The sequence below is a fragment of the Macaca fascicularis genome, chromosome 17, assembly GCF_037993035.2.
Source record: "Macaca fascicularis isolate 582-1 chromosome 17, T2T-MFA8v1.1".
Taxonomy (NCBI): Eukaryota; Metazoa; Chordata; class Mammalia; order Primates; family Cercopithecidae; genus Macaca; species Macaca fascicularis.
The window spans coordinates 100827713-100851649 of record NC_088391.1 but is presented as its reverse complement, the minus strand read 5'-3'; the positions used below and the strand labels follow the sequence as shown (position 1 = coordinate 100851649).

Genomic DNA, 23937 nt, shown 5'->3' with positions numbered 1-23937 from the left:
AGGCTAACAGGACTTTCAAAAGTGACTTGGTTTTCATGAAGTTTGTCTACAGTTTTAGGAGCATAAATAATAAATTCACCCCCAACTCCAAGAGCTTTCTGGGATCCTTTTCTTCTGCATTGGTCTGGGGTACCTGTGTTGCTGTTGTCCGTGGCTGTTCTACTTCTATAAGAGAGACCGAGACCCTCACCTTTCTTTCCTTTGAGAACTCCCAGCCATATTCCCCGTCTTCCAAGTGGAGACTGCCTTCGTGACCGACTTTCGTCATCATGACCATTTGGGTTAAGTGTGTGCCTCACAGGCAGACAACACAGGCATTGCTCCAGGAACTTGGAACTCATTGACCCGAGAACATCAATGAGGGGAAAACCAGGAAGAGGACGAGTACCGCACAGAATGTTCCAGTTATTCCCGTTCTAGAATCTGAAACAGATGGGATGGGAACTCATCTGTGGGGTCATCCAGACATGGGGAGAATGCAGAGCCCTCATAAAGGCCCTGAGATGTGCAGCCATCAGGGGGCCGGTGGAGTCCACCAGTCTGTTTATAGCTTTAGATTTTTCTGGGAGTCCAGATACAAGATGTAATTCCTCAGGAAATGATGAAATGGTGACATCGCTTTTCACATGTCAGGTCACCAGTGTAATTGTGAACCTGGGTAACCTGCATTATTTATGTACCCCTTTTAAACATAGTAATTTACAACAGAGAATTAAGACTTGCATTACTTAAGGCTTTTATTTTGATTCACACCTGAGTGAAAGGGGTACTCAGGTCATCTTTTGTACTTTTTTTTTTCTTTTTAACAGTGAACCCTTGATTTGCAGCTAAAATACCTTGATATGCCAGGTTGAAACCCAGCACAGGCCCTTATATAACAGAAAGGACCAGAATAGTGATATTTCAAAACAGATTTTATTTAACCAAGTAAACATACATCTTAGGATATTTGTCATTCTTGTCATTCTAAAGGCTAGTTTTTTTTGTTTGTTTGTTTTCTTTTGTTTTGAACAAAACCATTTACATAAAATGCTAGACCACCCAGAATGTGACACAAAAATCGTGGTCTTAGACATCTTTTGTTCTGAAAAGTTGACCCTAATTTAGGTATTTCTGGAATGATCCATTTTTTAGAATTGCCTTCTGGGGCCAGAATTGATAATAAAGTTCCCTACACAAATAAAGCCATACCTGTTTTTGGTCTGGGATTAAAAAAAAATACTTGCTTATGAAAAAGTGTAAGGTGGTGGGGGAAGCCAGGGGTCGGGGGTCAGCCCTTTCTCATCTCTGATTTTCCTCAGTGTTCGTTAGTACCTGAAGTGGTCCCCAGGGTGAAACTACCCACCCGCCTGTCACCGGCACCTGCCAGGGGTATTTCTGTACCAAAAGCACAAGAAGCTTCTTGACCCCAGTGTCCACAGTCACAGCCCTGCAGCCTCTTACTTGCAGTCCCAGGCAATGGAGGCATTCACGGATGGCTTAAGGGCACAGTTCCAGGAAATTCATTTTTATAACCTCCCTCAAACTGCAGAAAGATGAGCTTCTGAGATTTTATCAACGTTTCGGAAAACTCCAGATCACCACATAGCCATGTTCAGCTTCAATCCCTTGAATCCCTGCTTAATCTGCTCTCTCCCAGAAAGCAGCAATTGACTCACAAGTCGAAAATCCACACTGCTTCAGGCTGGTGTTGAGTTTCTGCCAGCTAAGCCCAGATGACTGCTGGACATTTCCTAAATGGACTCAGCAGATACATGAGACTTAGCCTGGTGGGTTTTCCTTTTGATATCTGTAAGAGGGGGATGAAACACAGCAGAGTTTAAAGAACAGAGACGTGTTTCTGAACTTGGCTCAAACGCAAACAGGTTGTAGGCAGTAGCATAATCCCAGCAAAGAGGCTGTCCTGGAACCCCAGGGACTTGGAGATGACCTGGTGATGGAATAGCTGGTCCGGACAGCTCCAGGTGCCAGGTGCCAGGTGCCAGCGCACTCCCCAGAGTCTCCGGCTCTTCCCTGGCTACTCTGTGATGTGCAGCAGTCAGGCAATCATTGCCGAGTTCCCTGTTTGGGGCTTTGTTGCACAGCGCAGTTGTGCATGAATGCACCGTGAGTTGAGGTGTGCGGTGCCACTGGATTTCCATCTACAGTTGTTATTTAAGGTTGCTTACATGGGCAACACCAGTAACAGCACCAAGAATACAACTGTAATTGGGTCCTGATTTCATCAATTCTAAGATGTGCATTTATTGATGTTTTAACAACTCTGAAATTGGGATAGATCTAACAACTGATAATGTGTCATTGTTTAATTAGTGCCATTCTTTATTTCTTAGTATGGGTTTTACAGTTGATGTCATCTTAGATGAAACACAGCTCACATCAGGCTCAGTGCTACGGGAGCCGGGAGCCCGGTGTGAGCTGCAGGTAGGGCTGCCCCCGAAGCCCTCAGGGGGTGCCGCGGAGACACAGGAGTAAACAAGGAGAAACGTGATAAGCCTGACAGTAGAGACATGCAGTCAGCTTTTTGCAGGAGCCAGGTAGGGAGCAGGTGACCCTCACCTGGGGATTAGGCACATGGCAGTGCTGGCTGAGTTAGGTGCCTCTGGTGAGGTCTCTCAGTACTCGTATTTGTCCATTTTGGAAGAACGTCCTGGAGCACAGGTTACAGATTTTTCGCCTCATCTCTTTGGATGCCTCCCAGTGGTCACCACAACCCAGATTATGAAGCAAATCTGTGCACATGGATTGATTTAAAATGTTAGGAGGTTATGAGAGTGTAGGCTGAAAATGGCCTAAAATGTGAGTCAGAGAAAAACACAGACCCATCATCTCTGGAGTTTGCTTGGACTGTTGTCAGCTGTTCCCTTTTCCAAAATATAAAATTGAGAACAGCTTACTGTCTTGGAGGCACTTGTTCAGATTTAGCTTTACAAAATAAATATCTCCAGATGTGATTGTTTTATGCAGACGTCTCCATGGCAATGCAGCTGAGGCTTGGATATGTTGTTAAAAATATACACTTTGCATGATCACAATACTATTAGTGGCAAGATTTTGTTTTCAGGAAATGACAATCACCTGAAGTGGAATATAAGTAAACATTTTATATCAGACTTAGAGCCTCTAATAAAGCTTATTAACCCGATTATTCATCTCATACCTCTTTACATTCCGTCCACAATACCTGTGTCTGTCATGGTTTAAAACTGGGATTCTTCTAAGGAAATTGCAAATGCGTGTATGTACCGACATATTTCTGTCTTTTCATGTGATGGCAGTTTTACATAATGGAAGTTGAAGTTAGGTTCTAATTTCCACTTTGTTCTAGCATGTTATAATAAACCTTCTAATTCAGTTTCCACATCTGTAAATGGGGATGGCACTACCCATCTTGAAATGATTGTTATGATCATTAAATAGGACGATAGCTGACTGTGCGTGGCACCTGATAGGTGTTTGAACACATGGTAGCTCGCTTCCTCTCCAGCTTTTATCACATGCTTGGATTCGTGTCCTTGCATTTTTAACATTAAATTTTATGTTAGAAGTGAACTACAGGCTGGGCACTGTGGCTCATGCCTATAATCCCAGCGCTTTGGGAGACTGAGGCGGGTGGATCACCTGAGGTCAGGAGTTTGAGACCAGCCTGGTCAACATGATGAAACACCGTCTCTACTAAAAATACAAAAAGTTAGCTGGGTGTGGTGGCGGGTGCCTGTACTACCAGCTACTTGGGATGCTGAGGAAGGAGAATCACTTGAACCCGGGAGGTGGAGGTTGCAGTGAGCCGAGATCACGCCATTGCACTCCAGCCTGGGCAACAAAAGCAACACTTTGTCTAAAAAAAAAAAGTGAACTACAAGAATATTTTGTTGTTGACTGTTCTTTAATGGGACATTCAAGCTTTAATTGAATTCAAAAAGGAGTTCTTTAGGATTTGGGCTTAAAAATCAGCTCATTCCTTTATTCCTTTATTCTTTCTGTACAAACTTTTTTTGCATGCCCGTGTGCCCTTGGGACCACGCCATTGGAAGCTCTCAGCCTCCCATGGTCTTAGGTCTGACACCTCTAAATAAGAAGGATGGACATTTTGGTAGCTTTGCAAATAGGGGTGGTGCCCTGTTAAACTAATCCCCGAGGGAGCCAACTTCAAATAGAAATTAACAAAGGACAAAGTGTATAGGTGACATTGTTCACTCTTTGGACTGTGTAACACTTTGATTTGTTCTACTCAAGGATCTTTGTTTTGTCTATTTGGGCTGGGGATCTGCACCCTAAGTGGAACTGCATGATGGCCCCATGAAAACCAGTGCAGATAAGACTGTGTCCGAAGGACAGGGCGGGCTTCGCTTATAAGCAAGTCAGGATGCCAGAACCATCTCCATTTTTATATCAGCCTCGCTTTGAAAGTGTTCTTCTATTTAAAGATGTTTTCTCTTCCTTCCAGGGTGGCTGTGCTGGCTCTGGCTGTGGCAAATGTGACTGCCATGGAGTGAAGGGACAAAAGGTGAGTTGCCAAAATTTAAATCACAACATTTCTTTTTGAATTGGACAGTAAGTACTACACTAACAGTAACCAAATAATCAGCAATTCAGGTGAAAGCCTGATTACTGTTTTGATAATTTCCCCAGAGCAATACAAATGAAGCCCAACCAGGCTTGACATTACTTCTGAGTAGTAATATTATTATAATAGCTATTCTCCAAAGAATGTAACAGTATGTGGCAATTAACGTAGAAAAAGATATTTGGTTTATTTTCCTTTTTGACTCTAAGAGTAGCAAGTATATTGGCAGAAAATCTGTTGAATCTATTGTACTTTTTGGAATTGATGTGTAAGAACTAACTTTAGCATTTTTCCAGAAAAAGAACGATGTCCTATTTTACTTGAGGGCCTTCTCTTCAAATTAGTATTTTTAAACCATCTTTTAATCCATCACACGCTTGTCTAGATTTATTTATAAAAATATTGCTTGAGAAACTTAGTGTTTCCCAAATGTAAAATTAAAATATATTTCCAAGCAGACTCTTCCCCTCCCTCTCATTTAAGAATCAGGGCTCCAGATAAAGATAAGTTTCTCTGGAAGGCGAGTTGAATGTGTGCATTTCAGTTGGTCGGAAAGAGGGTGCCTGCCTGTTTTTTATTCAGGGAACAGTGCAGCGTCCTGGTACCATCTGTGGGTCACCGTGGAAACCAGGTGTGGCCGTGAGGAAACACCACCACCTTAAGCCACTTGGCCTCTGGTGCAGGTGCGCGCAGCAGGTTGGGACCCTGTAGAATGGAGTGTGCTCTGTGGGATACTGTTTCCAGAAAACTGAAGGTGTCATTCTGGCCAGCGTGTGAATTCTTACTTCCCTCCCTGGGATGCCAGAGATTTTATGGGACCACAGACTGATGCTTTTGAAATTCAGCAAATTCTAGTTTACAGACAATTCTGTGGTTTCTTTTTGGCTGTTTGCTGAAATGCCAACATTATTATTTTAAAAAATATGCCTGATAGTTGGTGGCAGTAGTGTCACCTGGATGGTTTTTGAATGAATGGAGTATGTAAGGAAAGTATCACATCTTTTCTTATCAACTCTAATTTATCTTCATGCTCTGTTTGTTCTCTTACTTTGGAATTGTTTCTAGTGGTTTCCAGTATGCATGTTCAAGAGTTATTTTAGGCCGGGCGTGGTGGCTCAAGTCTGTAATCCCAGCACTTTGGGAGGCCGAGACGGGCAGATCACGAGGTCAGGAGATCGAGACCATCCTGGCTAACACGGTGAAACCCCGTCTCTACTAAAAAATACAAAAAACTAGCCGGGCGAGGTGGCGGGCGCCTGTAGTCCCAGCTACTTGGGAGGCTGAGGCAGGAGAATGGCTAAACCCGGGAGGCGGAGCTTGCAGTGAGCTGAGATCCGGCCACTGCACTCCAGCCTGGGCGATAGAGCGAGACTCCATCTGAAAAAAAAAAAAAAAGAAAAAGTTATTTTAAAGTAGAGGCAAGTGTTTCTCATGCCACAGACATTTTGTTAAAAACCTAACTTGAAATATACATGTGAGCTCACCAAACTCATAAAAATGTCCTTAAAATTATACAATGGAGAGCTCTGGGCTACCTACAAAGACGAAGTTAAGGCCTATATCATGATTACTCTGTTTTCCATGTGCCTTTGAAAGCATCAGGGCTGCAGCCAAGTTGGCCCTGCTCCCTCCTAGGGAAAGGAGGGTTGATGTCCACCTCCATTTCCATTTACTTCTGTCCAGCCAGCAGGCCTTGGTGGCCCTTCCTCGGCTCTGGAGCTTTGCAGACTTTCTTATTCTATCCACATCTATAAACTTGTGTATATTTTTTAGGCCAGGCATGGTGGCTCATGCCTGTAATCCTAGCAGTTTGGGAGGCTGAGGCAGGAGGATCACCGGAAGATAGGAGTTTGAGACCACCCTGGCCAACATGGCAAAACTCAGTCTCTACTAAAAGTACAAAAATTAGCCCGGCGTGGTTGCTCACGCCTTTAGTTCCAGCTACTCAGGAGGTTGAGACAGGAGAATAGCTTGAACTCAGGAGGCCGAGGTTGCAGTGAACCAAGAACGCGCCATTGCACTCTAGCCTAGGCAACAGAGTGAGGCTCTAACTCAGAACCAAAATCCGAAAAACTTGTAATTTTTTTAGCCTAATTTATTTCAGTTTTTCCCAAAAATCCACTCATCAAGACATGACAAGGGAGAATCATAGGGTGCAGCCTTCCCTACCTGTCAACTGACATCTCCACAACCTGGTAACACCCCTCAGCGCCAAGCCGCTTCCACTCTGAGTGGGCTACGTGTGTGTGGGGGAGGCAAGGAAGGCGGTGTCCAGCACCTGGCCTGAAGGAAAGGGGCTTCCAACATTTTATCTCAACATTGCCCGAGGAGGAGCCCTTGCTGGGGGCGGCCCCCTCCGCCCAGGCGAGGTCTGTGCCTGTCCTGGCTTGGAGCCTGTGTGGGGCCTGCCCCCTGCTTAGGACAGGAAGGCGGAGAAGTTGTGGGGCCATATGGAAGTTGTGTCCCGAGGGAGGTTCCATGCCAGCTTCCTACAGGGGCCAGCTTTAGCCTTGACACTGGGAGTCAGCAGAGTCCAGGCCGGGACTGGGATGGAAGGAGCAGGATCCTGCTCTTCTCCTTGTGTGGCCTTAGCCAGGTTTCCCACCAAGGGACCCAGGCCAGGGAGCCCAGCACCTCCAGGACTTTTTTTAGCCTGATCTGCTCCTCTACACTCCTACTTCTCCATTACCAACTTTGGGGTTCTTACTGTTTAAAAAAAAATTTTTTTAATTCTGTAAAGAACATTTAAAATAAAATGCTAGCAAGCTCTACCTTAGACCATTCTGAATTTGTGACTTAAAAGGCAATGACGATTGAATGGGTTCAGAAGGCCTCTTGAAATCTAGGCCTAGGACAATAGCTGAATGGTTTAGTATTATATCATTTTAACAAAAATAGAGAAGGTCTATTTTTTTCTCATCTTGAGCATAAACATTTCAGGTCCTATGGTTCACACAGCATTGAGAAGGGGGAAGAGCCCTTCCTCCCACTGACAGAGGAAATTTTAAACTTCCCCTTATTGTCTTGGAAGCCCTGTTAAAATAATCAATTTAATGATGTGAAATGCCTCAGGCTTCACTGAGATAGAGTTTCAGAGCTGGTTCCCCTTCTCTCATCCCAAAGTCAGCCAAGAAAGAAATGTGCTCTAGGCTGGCAGGTCAGGAGAAGAAATGGATCCTCCTGAGTGGCCACCACCTTCCACCCACTTTCAGAGAGTCCCAGCCCTAGAAATGCCGACCAAGTGTGAAAACAAAATGACTAAAGGGGTTGGAATAATGGAATGCAAATCTACTAGTTTAAAGCACTGGTCTGCTGATGAGCTGCAACTGAACGCCTTCTATCCTCATAGAAATTATTTTAATACTTCCAAATGTCTACACATTAAATTGATTTTGATTGGTTGTTAAAACAGGACAGTAGGAGGCACAGCTCAGATGCGGCTGAAGTGACCAAGCTGGGTCAGAATGTCACAGCCTTAGAAATTTGGAAATTATTATTTCTGAGACATATTTTCCCAGGTCTCTTTGAAGAACACTTTGACACTATTAGTTGCAAACCATCAGTATCCTCAACAGAAACTGGAATATCTCCAGTACAAATCTCTTTTGACTAAGTTCTGCTTTCTATGGAGATATGACAGAATGGACAAAATGTCTTATATTCTGTAGACACTATAAATACATTTTAGTGCAACAGATCATTGCTAGTATTATAATCTCATAGTTTTCATGTAATCAATAAATACTAGGTAGCTTGATCTGAGTTCAGCAGTTAAATTCAGCAGACTTCTACTGGATTTCAGAGCATCTTTGCTGAGTTGTTTATTTTCCCACTTGCCTGGAAGGCCACTCGTATCTTCAGATGTTTTCTGTTAGGTAATTAGTTTGGCCTTGCACACAGTGGCTCTGTGCTTCTCCAGAGACTGCAGCAGTGTGGGAATGCTATCTCCTCGTACTGATTAGGGTTTTGAATGCTTGCCTTCACGGAAATAGCCAAAAGTTAAGCTCTTCTTTTGCTTGATAATCTGATTTTCTCAACTATTTAAGAGAGTAGGAAAGGTAACACATTCCCAGAAGTTACTGCTATCTGCTAAGGAAATTAACCATTTATGTTTTGCTAAAATAGAGTTTGTACAAGACGTCTTTCAAATAATCTAACCTGGGAGCCCACGTTTCCATAACACTATCACCATAGTCTGTGACCCTACAGTGTCCAAAAAAGGGAATTTAAAGTTAAACTAGAGATGGAAGACTGGTGCACATAAATAAATAACAAGGCGAGAGTAAATCATCAAATTCCAGGAGAAGCGGTTGAGAAAACAAATACAACAGTCTTTCTGAAAAGGAAGTGATCCCTGGGACCTGGAGCATAAAATCAAGGGACAACTTCCCCGATTCAGCAGGACCCCAGCCTCTCACGTCCTCACTAATTCACCAGGCTTGCTTGGATATAGACTAGGTTCATCTGTCACACACATGTGTGAAGACACATGTTAACTGAACTGCATGAATCAGAGAACACAGCTCTTGGGACCAGTCGATACAGGCTGTCATAACAAAGGTTTGAGGGTTTCTACTATAGTGACTCTCAAAAGGGACATTCTCAAGCCACAGTCTTGTGAGCAGAGTCTTAATTAAGCAGAATTGTAGCAATTCTAGTGAATAGTGACAACTGTGTGGGTATCTCACATCTTCTTGTAATACTTTAACCCTGCTGATACCCAGATCCTTGGCAAAGATGGAGAGAAGCAGCACATTATCCTGTTATTACTAATTAGATTGTCTATAAATCACAGCTCCTGTTCACATTGGCTCTGCACTGCAATAATATTGTCATCAGATAGAACAACCCAAGATTGCTTTCCAGGCAGAGAACTTTGAAAATGGCCTTGCTGTCTGTTTGTCTAAAATGTGTACCTTATCTGATTTGAAAGGGCTGGAGAAGTCTGTGGCCAATCTGGAAGTGATTTCATTTCTGGCCCAGGAAATCTGGGAAGAATTTAATGTTGTATAGGGCTGAGTTTGTACAGGATACCCTTTCGCTTGTTACGGCAAACGGTTTGTAGCTTTACCAGCCCTTTAGCGTCTGGATATTTGACACAATCGGTGTATGTCCATGCCATACTTCTGTATAAACCTGTCTCTCTGCATCTCAACATTCGGCTGTAGCTGCTGCTTTTACACAGCAGATCTAGGCCCGGACAGAAAAATCCTGGCTTGTGAGTGTCAGAGCAAGAAAGAGAAAGAGACTGTATCTCGGGCCAGGCCTGGGGCTGAGTGTGTTTTGTACACATTATTATAATATCTATGATCCAGTGGAAGAAACCAGCCAGCCCAGGCTTTTTCCACTTGGTGGTATTGACAGTTTGAGTGGGATAATTTTGGTTGTGGGTCTGGCTGACAATTGTAGGACGTTGAGCAGCATCCCAGCCTTTACACATTAGATGCCAGGAGCACCCCCACCCCAGCAATCGTGACATAAATATATCTCCAGCTGTTGCTAAATGTCTCCTGGCAGGGGCAGGGGGTGCAGACTCACCCTGGATTAAGAACCGCTGAACTAACCCATCTTCTATAGCTAATAAAAGACGAATAACAGGATTCAGGCACTAACCAGAGCACGACTCAGTTTCTACTTCTTCAGATAAGCAGATCCTAATCTGAGGGAGTTGGGCCTGCTGAAGACACGGCTCAGAATATCCCGAGGTCTTGAGCAAGTTCCTTTCCTCTTACTCTGTGGTGGACCCACCGCGCCCCTGGCCACTTGCCAAGGACAGCAAGCCTTCCGAAGCCTTCCTCTAATGGGTCGGGACGGGGAGGACTGCTGGAGGACCGCAGAGAAATGAGCCTACTCCTCTGGGGCCCTGGGCAGACCTCCCAGTTCCTGTTCTAAAGGAGTCAACCTGGGCCTCCAGCCTGGTTCAACAAATAACCCACAGCAAGCCCCTCACGTGTGACAAGGGGCAGGTCAGACAGTCAGCAGCCACTCCTGCCCCACTGTCCCCTCCTGAGACAGGTTAGGGGTGCCCAGCCCAGCAAAACGTGCATCCCACCCCATTCGGGAGTGCTTTTCCCTGTGCATTAGGAATAAAACCTCTCTAAGGGAAGGCATTTTGAAGTAAGCCTGTTTCAGGCCTGTGAGAGGGCTGCAGAAACACCCCCAGCGTGAGCACTGGGTCACCCCACGGCCCCTGCCTTTCAGAAATCCTGGTGTAGACTCCACTCCACAGGAAGCTCCTCGCTCTGCGTTTAGGCTGGTGGTCTTCACTGCGTCTCCGCGATTCCCCAGGACGCGGGCATGGCCTTGCTTCTCACGCATCCTCGCTTGGACTCACAGTCATCGACTTGTGCCTCTGCCTCCTCCACATCTGGAAAAGGCACCTTCTTTCCCCTTTTCACAGACTCCTTACAGCTGGAGAGGGATTGCCTCTGTCGATCCTTAGATACATGATTAATTAATCAACGCATGTTTTTCAGTTGTTACTTTGCTGGGCACTTTGAGAGATGCAAAATAAGCATTCTTGGTATATTTCTCTCAAGGCCATACAAAATAAGGAGAAAAATATTATCAGTAAGGAATGCCATAAATCTAATACCTAAATACAAGAAGAGGCCACATCTTCCAGTGTGTTGAGTTAGATATGCCATTTTACATTGATTATTTTTTATTAGCTCCCAATGCGAGAGACATTGCAGCGTCTACATGAGAAGGAGTTTAGGCTTGAGCTTGCATGCTGTTTTTTTAACACATCATCTACAACATTCTAGTCATTTTTGTGCTATATTGTAACAATTGTCAAAGTGCCTTAGAATCTAACATTGTCTTAAAGGTAAGGGACTCACTTTTCCCTAAGATCATAAATTTAGGGTATTTTCTTAGTTGTAATTAAATCTTAGGTGAAATTCCTTTTTGAGACAGGGACTGTACTTTATATTTTTGGAGAATTCAATAATCTTCAATTTATAAATATATTTATTTCCATGGTCTTTCCTCTAATTTATACATGGGTAACAAGAGACATAGTTTTAGCCATGTTTTCATTATGAAATTAAAACATACAAGGACAGAGTGCTTTAAATATTCCACTGTATAGATGGACTGGCTCTTCTCCTTTCATTCCTTGTTATTCCTAGTATCTGTGTAGAATAGATTTGCATCTCCAGTAATTATTAAAGAACAATCATTATCTTCTTGTGTGATTATCTTTCTTGCATGTCTTCTTTCTTGTATGTGTTGTTTTTAACAGAATATTAAAATTTTCCTATAAATTATATGAACCATTGTTTTAAATGTTATGCTGCTTCTTAGATATTAAATTATTTACTCAAGCACATGAAAGCAAATGTTTTTGTGTAGACTCTTTGAAACTTTGGATAAGTTAATTTATTTGAACTAATAAAGGTGAGTTATTAATAAGAACAGTAATTTATTAAGTACTTAATATGTGAGAGGCACTGTGCCAGATTTGACATGAGAATTTCAAATCTAGTCTATTTAAAAAGAAATTCAATTTTCTTACTTATAAGGTGTGAAATATATACCATAAAATCAAAACACACTGAAAATTACTCCTTAGTATACAATACTAAGGGGGTTTAAAAAATAAATATGAGATTTGTTTAGGTCATACATTAAGCATATTTGAAATTACTAATATTTTTGAGGCCCGTTGAACGCCTTTGTTTATACATGTTTTGAATATTCCTGAGAGACAATAGTATCTAGTTTAGCCTTTCCCAAAATATGATCATCAGACCATCTTTAGGATGTCAGCAGATGTTTCCTCCGGGATGGAAACGGGAAGAGGTTCCAAGGACACAGGCGTTTGGGGAAAACTGAGTTCAGGTTAAATGGACATTTGTTGTTTTGCCCTGGGATGTCTCAGAGCCTGTAATAAGATAGTGTATCATCTGGACCTTCCGTGGGTGCCCTGACCTGGAAATTCCCCAGAGTTGCTAAAAGAACTGAATGAAGGATACTGTACATAAAAACACTTAAGAAATTTAAAATATCATGTGGGGACATGTGCATGTCATGTGAATAGGAGCTGCATCTTGAAGTTGCAATAAATGTGAGGAAAGTGTGCTTGTTAGCTCAGTTCTAGATAGATCCATGGACAGAAAGACATAGACATGGATCCCCATCCAGCTAAGTATTTGCACTCCGCAGGTGAAGCCTGGAAACCCAGAGAAATGGACCTGTTCCATCTGTGACAGAAGCACTCCCAGGACCTAAATTAAAGGGATGTTAGAATGTTTTGAGAATCTTGGCAGGACCATTAGGTAGTGTTTGTAGCTTTTGGATGCTTTTGGTGGAGGGAAAATGAGATGGGCTCACTTGGGAGGTCTGCCTGCAGTTTTCATCCAAATTTCTAATCAACGTTGTGGTTTTATCATCCATTTCCGGAATCATTACCCCTTAAAATGTGAGGAAAACGACTCTCCTTTTCTTCAATTCCCCGACTTTTCCAAATCCTGCTGCGAGTTTGTGTTGCCAACAGCTTTTCCCGATGTGCGTGTACTTACAGACGTCCAAACCCCTCCCTCCCCTCAGCCGGCCTTGCTTGGTCTAGCTATTATTCAAAGGGGAACATGCGTGAGATGTCACTTTGTTGTTGCCATCTAATGGATTCCAACCCCCAAAGTATCTGACTTGGACACTCAGGCTCATCTGCAGGGCCCGAGGTTGTCTTCCCTCCCCTCCCGTGGGCTGGCTAAATGGGTTAATAGAATACATTCTCTTTCCTTTTCCGTGTTTTGTCTGGCGTTTGCAATGCCAAGATTTTTTTCCAGATGTCCCCTATTTCCTATTTCCACATACCGCACATGAATCATCATCTGGCAGCGGAATCGTGAGAATCCGTGTGATCAGCGTGGGTTCCCACATTCACCTACTTCTGTCTTTTTTGATAGTTCTTTGAAAACAATTAATTTTTTCAAAAAGTATGCCTGAATCCAAGGGTAAAATATCAACAACATACCCTAGAAAAGCCCCTGGAGGCAGATCCGTGCTAAATGGTTTATTTTATTCTGCACGTGAGGCCCACCCGTCGCTGGCTCCCCTCTGCCTTGGACGTCACTGACACACACACATCCCCTTCCCAAACAGGTAGAGTGAGCTGCACGTTCCCGTTTCCAGCTCCACTTTGTAGTTCTGCCCATCGCAAAGTTTGCCCTTTTGCCATGCGCTGTAGGACCTGTTAGACTCAGGAGGGACCGTCATACAAATCGATGGCTCTTGATTTACAGCTGTATCTGGAGCTCACTGAATCTAGCGCAGCTTTAAAAGTAGGGAGCTGATTCTGTTTCCCAGTTCAGAAGGAGCAGCAGAAAACGAAGTATCTTGAATGGCAGATCCCATGCCGTGGCTTTTAAAGCCCAGAGCACTCTCCGGGAGTACAGGCTGTCATTGGTGTGGCCCAGCACTGGCAGCCTCTGTCCTGACTATTTATGGGAAAAACTATTTTTTGTAAATATGATCTTGACAAAACATTGGCTGGCAGGAAAATAGCTTTCTTTTCAGGGGAGCAAAATGAGAGTGTATATTTTAATTCAAGATCAAAGACTTAACATAAAACAAACCCTGACAAATGAAAACTGGGCAATGGGATTTTCCTTCTGTTTGTTGGTAGAATACTTTGAGCGTTCAAAAACGTTTCTAGACAGCACGTTGTGATGCTAGATAATTATGTAGTGTGGGTGTGGAGAACTGCACGCTCAAAAATGGTATTAACAGAACCCTCATCCTCGTGAAGTGGGTTAACACAATGTGCAATTAAACAAAGGAAGAATTAGTCAGAGTTAATGAGCAAACCAGATAACTCTGGGGACGTGGTGCCCCTTTGTCAGATTTTTCTTCCTTTGGCAAATCCATTAAACATGGTAAAAGTATACTTGATATAGCTTAGCCTTGGTTAATCACATAGTTTTATGAGTTTAATGCTAACTGGCCCCAAATTCAGTGATTCTGGATTTCTTCACATGAGAATCTGACACGAGAAACTAACAGTGATTCCTGACTAATTTCTAAAAAGCTGTAATGAAATCAGAAGGGTTAAAGACCCTTGGTAGGGTTTCTCCTTTATTAGATATTTCAACAAATAGGTGAAGGTAGTGAATGATAGATGTGAATTTCTTACACACGTCTTGTTAGAGTCCAAGGACTTAACCAGAGAATTCTCTGTGGGTGTCCCACTGTAGCATGTTAGGGCCTTAGATTAGTTTGCCCTCCCAGGTGAGAAATCCACAACCCCAAGACTTGAGTTCCCAAGTCTGTGGCATGTGGCGATATGCTTGATTTTGAAGTGGTTTCCCCTAGAAGATTGGTAAAGGAATGACATCTGTCTATAGTACAGCCAGTAGCTGGAGAACCAATGTCCACTCATCCCAGTGCCTCCTTGTCCTGTGGGTTCCTGCTGTACCAGTGGGCCTGGGTGGTGACCAGTGGCAGTCCTGGAGCCTGCCCTTACAGGTTCATGATGGAAGATGCTAGCCAGTAATAGCACAACTGAACCCCTAAGTGAACACTCTGCTAAGACCTCTGGGGAGGGGGAAGGCACGGCTGAGAGAATGGATGTCCCACAGGAAGAAATTGATCTGCAGCAGGCCGGGAAGGGCAAACCGAACGGTCATTCACAGGCCCCAAAAGCTCAGGCAGCCACTCAGGTGCGGAGGTCCATGAGCTACGCCTCCAAACTCCATTTCCCTGTTTGTCATCAGGCTTTTCCTGATTTGGAAATGTTGGTGCTTTGAGAAATGTCCATGGACAACTGTGCCTCCTCACTTCCCCCTTCTCACTTCCACGCACAAGACTCTAGAACGTTAAAGGACACATCTCCATGAGTGTGAAACTGTTTGTCACTGTTTGTCTCTTTGTGTCCCCATGTGGGGCTCCCCAATCTCATCGATATGTCCTGGGCAAGGGCAAGAGGCACCTCGGTGGATCTTGTTCCCAGATTGACTGTTCCCTCACCACGCGGGCTGGAATGCCGTGTGTTTTTCTGAGTCACGGCTTTGGGATGCAGCACCCTGTCTCTGGGTTCTTGGAGTTTTATGGACGCAATGTCATTAATCATCCCGACAGGGCTCATGTGGGTGGCAGTTGTTGGATTCTGCCTACTGATTGGGAGGAGAGGCTGGGTGCCCTGCCCTGAATGTGAATGTAGAGGCCATGGGTGAAGGAGTGAGCCATGTCCTGCCTGTACCACACATCGGGAGCCCTGGGAGCAGAGGTTCTGGGCTGCTGGAGGCCGCTTCGCTTCCGCCTCTGCACGTGGAACCTGCATTTCTTCGCAGGAGACCGTGGCTCCACAGGTGTCCTGCCTGCCAGGGCAGAGGAACATAGCACGGGGGACTTCCAGCCAACATGAGGAAGAGCACACCGGCGTGACTGGGGCAGAAAGCAGAGTGGTGTTCTCTTCTTTGGGGGCCTTTGATAGGGACCTGGGCAGGGTGTGGTGGGGGCTGGAAGTGCAGTGGCTTCTACAGGAGGCTGGGGAGGCTCTCTGTGGTTGTAGAGGAGCTGGACCATCCTGCCCCACCTCACTTGCCCCCTTTACCCTTCTTTCCTTTATAAAATTTCTGCCCTTTCTGTTCCTCCCACCACAATTTCTCAATCTTGGAAACTGGGAAATTTCCCATCCACTTTTCCTTTCTCTTTGTTCAGGGCTCATGTACATCTGTGTGATTTTCCAGGGCATCACGACAAGCCCTGATGACTGGCGCCTGCCACCTGTGTGCTTTGTCCTCTCTACCTCACATGTGTGCATGCACACATCACGTGCATGCACACATCACATACATGCACACACCACACACATATACACACATCACACACACATATGCACACTTACCACGCACACATACCACACACACCACATACATACACATAGAACACACACCTTGCACGCACACACCACACGCACACACTCACACACACTTTCTTCGGGAACCCCCTAGCCCTCCACCATGTGGCCTGAATGGACTCCTGATTGTCCACCTGCTTCGGGCTTGGCTCTGCTCCTTTTTCCTGAGTTGGGGGTTTTGGAGGGTGCTGCTCTTGGGCACTCAGTGTGGATTTGATGCTGTGGGAGGGGATAGGAGAGCTGGTGGGCCAAGCTAGGAGGGTGGTGACTGTGGAGTGAGAGCCAAGGCCAGCTGGCAGAAGTCACCCACAAGAGGGTGAAGGTCAGAAGTGGGGCCCAAGGAAATTACTGACCTTTTACAGGGCATAGGCATAGGGTTTTTTCTTTTCCTCTTAGTCTCCCCAGGATGCTGTAACAGAATACCACAGACTGGGTGGCTTCAGCAGCAGAAATGCGTTCCTCCCAGTGCTGGAGGCTGGAAGTCCAAGATCAAGGCTCCAGCAGGTTCGAGCTCAGCTGTGAACCCCTTCCTCATAGGCAGCGCAAGGGCGGGGACTCTCTCTGGGGTCTTTTTTCTAAGAATACTAATTCTGTTCATGAGCCGCGTCACCTCCCAAGGCCCCACCTCCATGCCATCACCTTAGGGGTTAGAATTTCCACACAGGAATTTGTTGAGGGGGGCGGGCATGGACATTCAGAACACAGCACTTTTATTATCCTGGGATGCAGGACATACCACACATGTACAGTGATGTGTGATGACAAAATGCATCCCAGCTGTGTTTAGGTAACTGTGTAATTGGCTGGAAATTTCTCAATCTGAAAAAATTTGAGTCATTCAGATTTAAAGTTGAAAACCTCCTAACAGGAAAGAGTTGGGACTCTGACCTCTAAAACCCTTCTAAATGGATGTCCTCTGAGTTGAGATCTTTCCTGTGAAGCTGGAGGTACTTCAATGCTCTGCTGTTACTGGCCTTTCTACAGCTAAAGCTATTTTACCGAAAAGAACTTTGGTATGCAGTACATGTCAGAACTGTCCACTCATTTGAAGTGAAGGAAGGTCAGGCCCATAATGGGTGATGACTTCACAAGCAGATATATCCTCAGTGTCAGCTATGTTTTCGGTGATGTATTCTGAGGAAAGGGGAGGGGTGACTCTGCAGTATTGAGCCAATGCGCCTTCATCCTCCCTGTCTCTTCACATCTGCTGATGGGAAAACCAAAGTCTGTTGAATCCCCAATGCCATCTGATTTCCTCCCCTTTTTCTTTTCTGAAAAATCATGATCCCCAAGTCGAAGCAATCATAGCTGGGAAATTTTGTTACATTTTTTCACTGTCTGTGGTTTTTTTCCGTTTGCTAATCAATTTGGTTCTCCATATTTTACTCCTAAAATCATTTTATCTGGGCATGTGAAGTGGACACTAGTACTTGAAGTCACTCTATTTAAATCTTGCCTGACTTTCTTAACCAACTGTTCTGATTACTGTCCCTCCTGTGGAGACAATTGACCAGATGCCATTCCTTTGATCTTCCTATTGGATAAGAACATGAACCAAAAGGGAAGAGGAAATAGATGATAACTTCGGAACATGGGAGTTGGTATAAACATCCGTTTCCTTTCCTGTCTCACTCACTTGGCTTAAGAAGTTATATTCTTAATCCAAAATGTGTGTCTTCCCCGTGTTTAAAAGAAGAGTCCCCCAGCCTGGAGGCTGCTCTTTCGCATTCTGGGTCACGTGTTCCCTTCCAAGGCGTCCCCGTTCTCGCTGCCACGTGGAGGGGGCGCAGGAGCCGCCTGCGGGGTGCGACGGAAGTGGGTAGTGACAGGCCCGGAAGTGGGTAGTGACGGGCCCGGAAGTGGGTAGTGACGGACCCGGAAGTGGGTAGTCATTAAAAACCTTGCACGGAAGCTACTCAGTGTGTGCCCTTCAAAATTGGATTTTTAAAGGAATCTGCTTCACCCAGTGACAGAGAAGAAAGAACACAGTGTTCTTTTCCATCCTGTCCAATATTTTGTTCCTGATGTACACACCCCCCCTCCCGCCCCCGCCCCACCACTCCTCAGGGGCGTCCTGAACTTGATCGCGGGTAAGTGTCAGCTCTGGAAGCGTGTGGGTGATTTTACTGCAGAAGCACATGACTTGGCAGGTGCTCCGCGATGGTCCCGCCCAGCTGCGCTTCCTGAGTCCTGTAAGGCGCGTGTATGTCTCTGTGCGTGCCTTTCCCACCTGTCACCGTGCACCTCTTGCCCAGCTAGGGTGACGTTCAGATGGGCACCTGAGGACTGTGTGTGCAGCGAGGTGTAGCTCCACCCAGGACGGCGTATTTAGGGACCATAGGGACCAGGAAGAGCTCTGGGATCAGTCCCTCCACAGCGGGGCTCCCTGGGTTCCCTGGAGACCCGAGACAGGGCTGCCTCCCCGTCCTTGCCTTATTTGTTATCCCGAAATTCTGGGCCTAACCCACAGCAGGATATTTATGTGGAATATCAAATAGCTGTTAAAAAGATGACCACTTTCCTCGTTTCTTCACAGAAAGTGCTGATTCCCCCTGTGGAGAACCAAGGGTGGGCGCCTGTAGGGTTAGGATTCCCATGAGAGCTCAGAGTTTCCACCAAGTTGGCAATTGTATATTTGGGAGTCAAGGGAAGGCCATTTCAGGGTACTTGGCTGACTGGCCCTCTCTTGCCAAAGAGAAATTGCCTCAGTGATGTGTCTGAGACCTCAGACCCTGGGAGTGGGGAGTCAGGGGGCATGGGAATCAGGTTCCCCCAACCTGCCTCTTCGTGAAGCTTCTCTCTCTTTCTGTCTCTCTGTCTTTGTCTCTTCATTTCTCCCTCTGTTTCTCTCTCTCTCTGATTCTGTGTGTGTGTGTGTTTGTGTTTGTGTGTGTCTGCCGTACCCATGCTTGGTCATCTATCCTCCATTTGATATAACTTAAAAAAAAATTCTATATACATGGGAAAATATCACATGTTTATATACTCTACAATCTATTTTTGTTAGAAAGTTTATACCTAATAATTTACAAACTATAACCCAATTGGTCTGTTTCCACATCTTAGTTTCTAGCCAAAGATCTCAATATTTTAGTCTATTGACATTAAGTAGTTAAGAAAAAAAGGCAGGAAATGATACTGTAAGCTTAATCTTTAAAACATCTACAAACTAGGCATAGTGAAAATGGCATTAAGTAAGATCTTACTGATAAAAATTTTTAAATAATTGGGCCACACCTTGGATTAAAATATAGCTCCATATTATCTTTTGAAAACAGGCTTGCCAATTTTATGAATAGCATTGAGGTGAAGAGAGATTACCAGCTCAGGGAAGACCATTTTAAAGTATTTATGAAGTAGCTATTTATCGTCTTAATTATGCACCAATATTTTGTGTTGAGTTTGCAATTATATGCTTTTCTTATCTATTCAGTTTTAAAGCCAAGATTTTAAGCAAAACACAAAAGAAAAAACTTCAAGATGTTGGCTTAATTTCTTTATTTGGGTGAGTGTATATGTTTTAAAGCAATTAATGGTGTTTACTTAAAAGAGATTGAAATTCAGTTACTTATTAATTTAGATTGATCTCACTACTGCTTTTTCAAATTAATGAGGTTAGGCTAATAGTGGGTTTTGTAAAACCTCCAGCTCTGCCGAGATTACATTGTATTCTATGGGCAAAGTTGGTTTGTCAAGTTTTAACCTGGCAATTGTGTATCTGGGAGTCAAGAGAACTGTTCTTATCTCTTAGATTCCAAGTATGATTAATGGAGTATTGAAATTATTGCAGCATCCTGGGGGAAAATGTTATCAGTGATAAGATACAGACAAGTAACTTGCTTGGGGGTAAGAAAGTAATCTGGGGATTTCAGGCCTATGTATGTCATTAGCTACTTACAGACTTACCATGGAGGAGTGTGGTAGCTTTACTAAGACCCAGGCTGACCTGAAAGAATAAATGAATGTTCTAGGCTTGAACAGCATGAATTCCAGAGATATTTATTAAGGAGAAAACACAAAACCTTGAGTATAAGATAAAGGGGGGAGTTTCTTGAAACTGTCATCTTTTTAAAATACTCAAGAAATTCCAATTTTCTTATGTCTGTCTTAGCCACAAAAACAGGAATGAGATACTTCCTAGGTCATGACTTGTGGGAACACTAGCAGTGTGTCCTTTTAATTCTCTTTTAAAACACTGTGTGGCTTCAGAGGAAATGCAGCTGGCTTGCTGGACATAGAAATCGTGAGAATAAACACAAAATATTTATGTGTTTAAAAAGCAGTACAGTCAGACCAGTTTCTTTCAGAACCATTTGTGCAGCATTTAACTGAATACTAGAGCACGTTTGATTTTTAAAATCATGCTGCCAGGTGAGCCAGGCAGGTGGACTCATCCCTGACTTACAGATGATGGTAAAGCTGATTTTCAGAGCGTCCCAGGGGTTGGCGCTGGAGCCAGCACCAGAATCTTCTGGTTCCAGGCTTTGGTTCTTTGCCCATCCATGCAGTGACTGAAAAGAGAGCATGGAAAGCAGGGCGTCCAGAGCTCCACGTGCTCACTTGGAGTGCAGGTGCTTGTTTCTGCAGTCGTTTGAAAATAGGGTTCCTAAATCTGTACCCTCTTATAGATTTATATCATTTTCTTGGGATCTTTTCTGATTCACTCATGAAAATATTTTTATTTATTTATTTTTTGAGACAGAGTCTTGCATCGTCGCCCAGGCTGGAGTGCAATGGCATGATCTCAGCTCACTGCAACCTCTGCCTCCTGGGTTCAAGCGATTCTCCTGTCTCAACCTCCTGAGTAGCTGAGATTACAGGCATGTGCCACCACGCTGGGCTAATTTTTGTATTTTTAAGAGAGACGAGCTTTCACCATGTTGACCAGGCTGGTCTTGAACTCCTGACATCAGGTGATCCACCCGCCTTGGCCTCCCAAAGTGCTGGGATTACAGGCGTGAGCCACCGCACCCAGCCCAGTCATGAAAATATTGAGTACTTACCCTGTGCCATCTGTTCGAGGTGCTGGGGGAGGGAACTAGAGGGAATGCCAATCACTGCCTCATGGGTTTCAGCATATCCTGGAGGTGCTCTGTGTGCGGCTGTGCACGCCCTGGCAGGGGAACCGCAGGGGCTACGGGACCACTCAAAGAATGAGGACCTGGGATGTCCCCTGGCAGGGCACCTGTAAAACCCATTTTTTGTAAACAATTATATCTAACACATTTTTAAGAAAAAAAATTAAAGTTTTTTCTTAATTGCCAATGAGCAATTATCTCAGGGTTTAAACCTGAAGACTGTCTTGCATGCTTTTGTATTATTAACTATAATTCCTTTTTTTTTTTTTTTTTGAGACGGAGTCTTGCTCTATCGCCCAGGCTGGAGTGCAGTGGCGAGACCTCCGCTCACTGCAAGCTCCGCCTCCTGGGTTCATGACATTCTCCTGCCTCAGCCTCCCAAGCAGCTCGGACTACAGGCGCCGCCACCACACCCAGCTAATTTTTTGTATTTTTAGTAGAGACGGGGTTTCACCGTGTTAGCCAGGATGATCTTGATCTCCTGACCTCGTGATCCACCCGCCTTGGCCTCCCAAAGTGCTGGGATTACAGGCGTCAGCCACCATGCCTAGCCTATTAACTATAATTCTTAACTTCAGAGTATTTCCTCTGCATTTTTCAAGTTTACTTTTATCACAGACCAAAAAAAAAAAAAAAAAAATTCATCACCTACCTTGGGTGTTTCCTGCCTTTTCTGTGTCCTCGTTTTGTTCCACAATGCTGCCCCACACCCACATACATTATTAAGTTCTAGTTAATAACATCCTCAGCTATCTAAGTACTTAAGCACTAATTGGCATTTTTCAGCATTTCTGTTAATGTAGAACACGTCTTTCGAACCCTCAGGGTCCTTACTTTGGAGCTAATGAAAATAAAGCAAAGTGTCTTTATAAGAAAAAAAAATTAGGTCAGGAGCATTGGCACTTTGGGAGGCCGAGGCTGGCAGATCACCTGAGGTCAGGAGTTTGAGACCAGCCTGGCCAAGATGGTGAAATTCCATATCTACTAAAAATACAAAAATTAGCCAGGCATGATGGTGCGCGTCTATAATCCCAGCTACTTGGGAGGCCAAGGCACAAGAATCGCTTGAACCTGGGAGGCGGAGGTTATAGTGAACCAAGATCATGCCACTGCACTCCAGCCTGGGTGACAGAGCAAGACTCCATCTGAAAAACATATATATATTAATTTATTTTTCTTATACAAACTCAGAAGAGAGCTAACCTCTTATTGATATTTTGTTATCAATTATTTGTGTTCCTGCAGTTGTTCTTCTTCTCCCAAATCTTTAACTAAGTCATGACCTAGAATTGTGATAAATTTCATGGAACTTCAAAAACAAGACAGTTGTGCGGGTGAGCAGAGGCATGATTTCATGTGCAGACTCTCAGCAATCTTAAGTGTGATCATTCCTGCGATGGCAGGAGCTCAAGTTGGAAGCATTCATTTATGCCATGTTCATTTCTAGCTCTTTGAGGATAGTATTTTTATATATCTCTCTCTCTATGTTTTAATGGAGTAAGTAAAACCAAAACCAAAAGCCAACCAAAGTGTTGGCATTGGTGACTGGGCAGTTTAGCCCCTGCCCTGGATTAGGGCTCTCTTGAGGGACATTCCTCAGTTGGCTTCCCAACTCTTGGCAGGTCAGTACCAAGCCTCTAAAGTCTACATGGAGGCTGCCTCTTGGTTGGTGTGTCCTGACATCCTTGGGATGTCACCAAGGCAGGAACCCCCAGAGAGCTCTGTGCAACTTATTTGAAGGATGATTTTGCTGCCACTGGGCTTTTTCCAGCTTTGTCATATTAGATAAAGGCCTCCTGCTGTGCCAACACCTAGCTTCAGTGGCTGATTTTGGCCCCTGATTGCTGCAGTGTGCAACATGCGCAACCATCCATACCGTCCATAGCTGCAGCAAGTGAGGTTCCAAGCCTGTAGCATAACACTTGTTTTCTGTACTGTTTTTCTCGTTTTAAAGATATTTTTAAAAATACGTATTTGAGAAACAGAATGTTAGGTAATAGGTTTAGGTAGAGGCGTCTGTGATTTTGGTTTTAATGAGTGTTCATGTTGATAGGTTAAGCAAAGGAGAGAATGTTAGTATCTTTTTTGGTAGCCAAAAAACTGGATAGATTTTATTTTTCTTTCAGAATTGGCAGAACTCAGGAGAATGGACTGAATTACCTTAATGCCTAAGTTTTCTATAACCTTGCAGTGGAAGAAGACCAAAGAAGAACCTTTAAATAAGTTTCACTGGCAGTGGGATGTTTAGTAGTGGTTTCTTAGAGACCCTCCTGTGATCACATTTGTATCGATTTTATGCATGTTTCGTAGAATTTAATTTTTTCAGTATTTTCTATTTCCATACAGTTATTTTAAAAATTGAATTTGCTATTTTTTTCTGTATTGTCATTAGATTCAAATACTCTCCCAGTTTATAAAATGGATGTGAA

The 23937-nt window shown here is 44.1% G+C and overlaps 1 protein-coding gene across 1 annotated transcript in view; it reads left to right on the top strand.

Annotated features, from left to right (window-relative positions):
- Window positions 1–23937, top strand: part of COL4A1 (collagen type IV alpha 1 chain) — a 152585-nt gene that overhangs the window by 56560 nt on the left and 72088 nt on the right. Inside the window, exon 2 of the mRNA XM_045377065.3 lies at window positions 4448–4507. Coding sequence (XP_045233000.2) covers window positions 4448–4507 — 60 coding nt within the window. The remainder of the gene's footprint in view (window positions 1–4447; window positions 4508–23937) is intronic.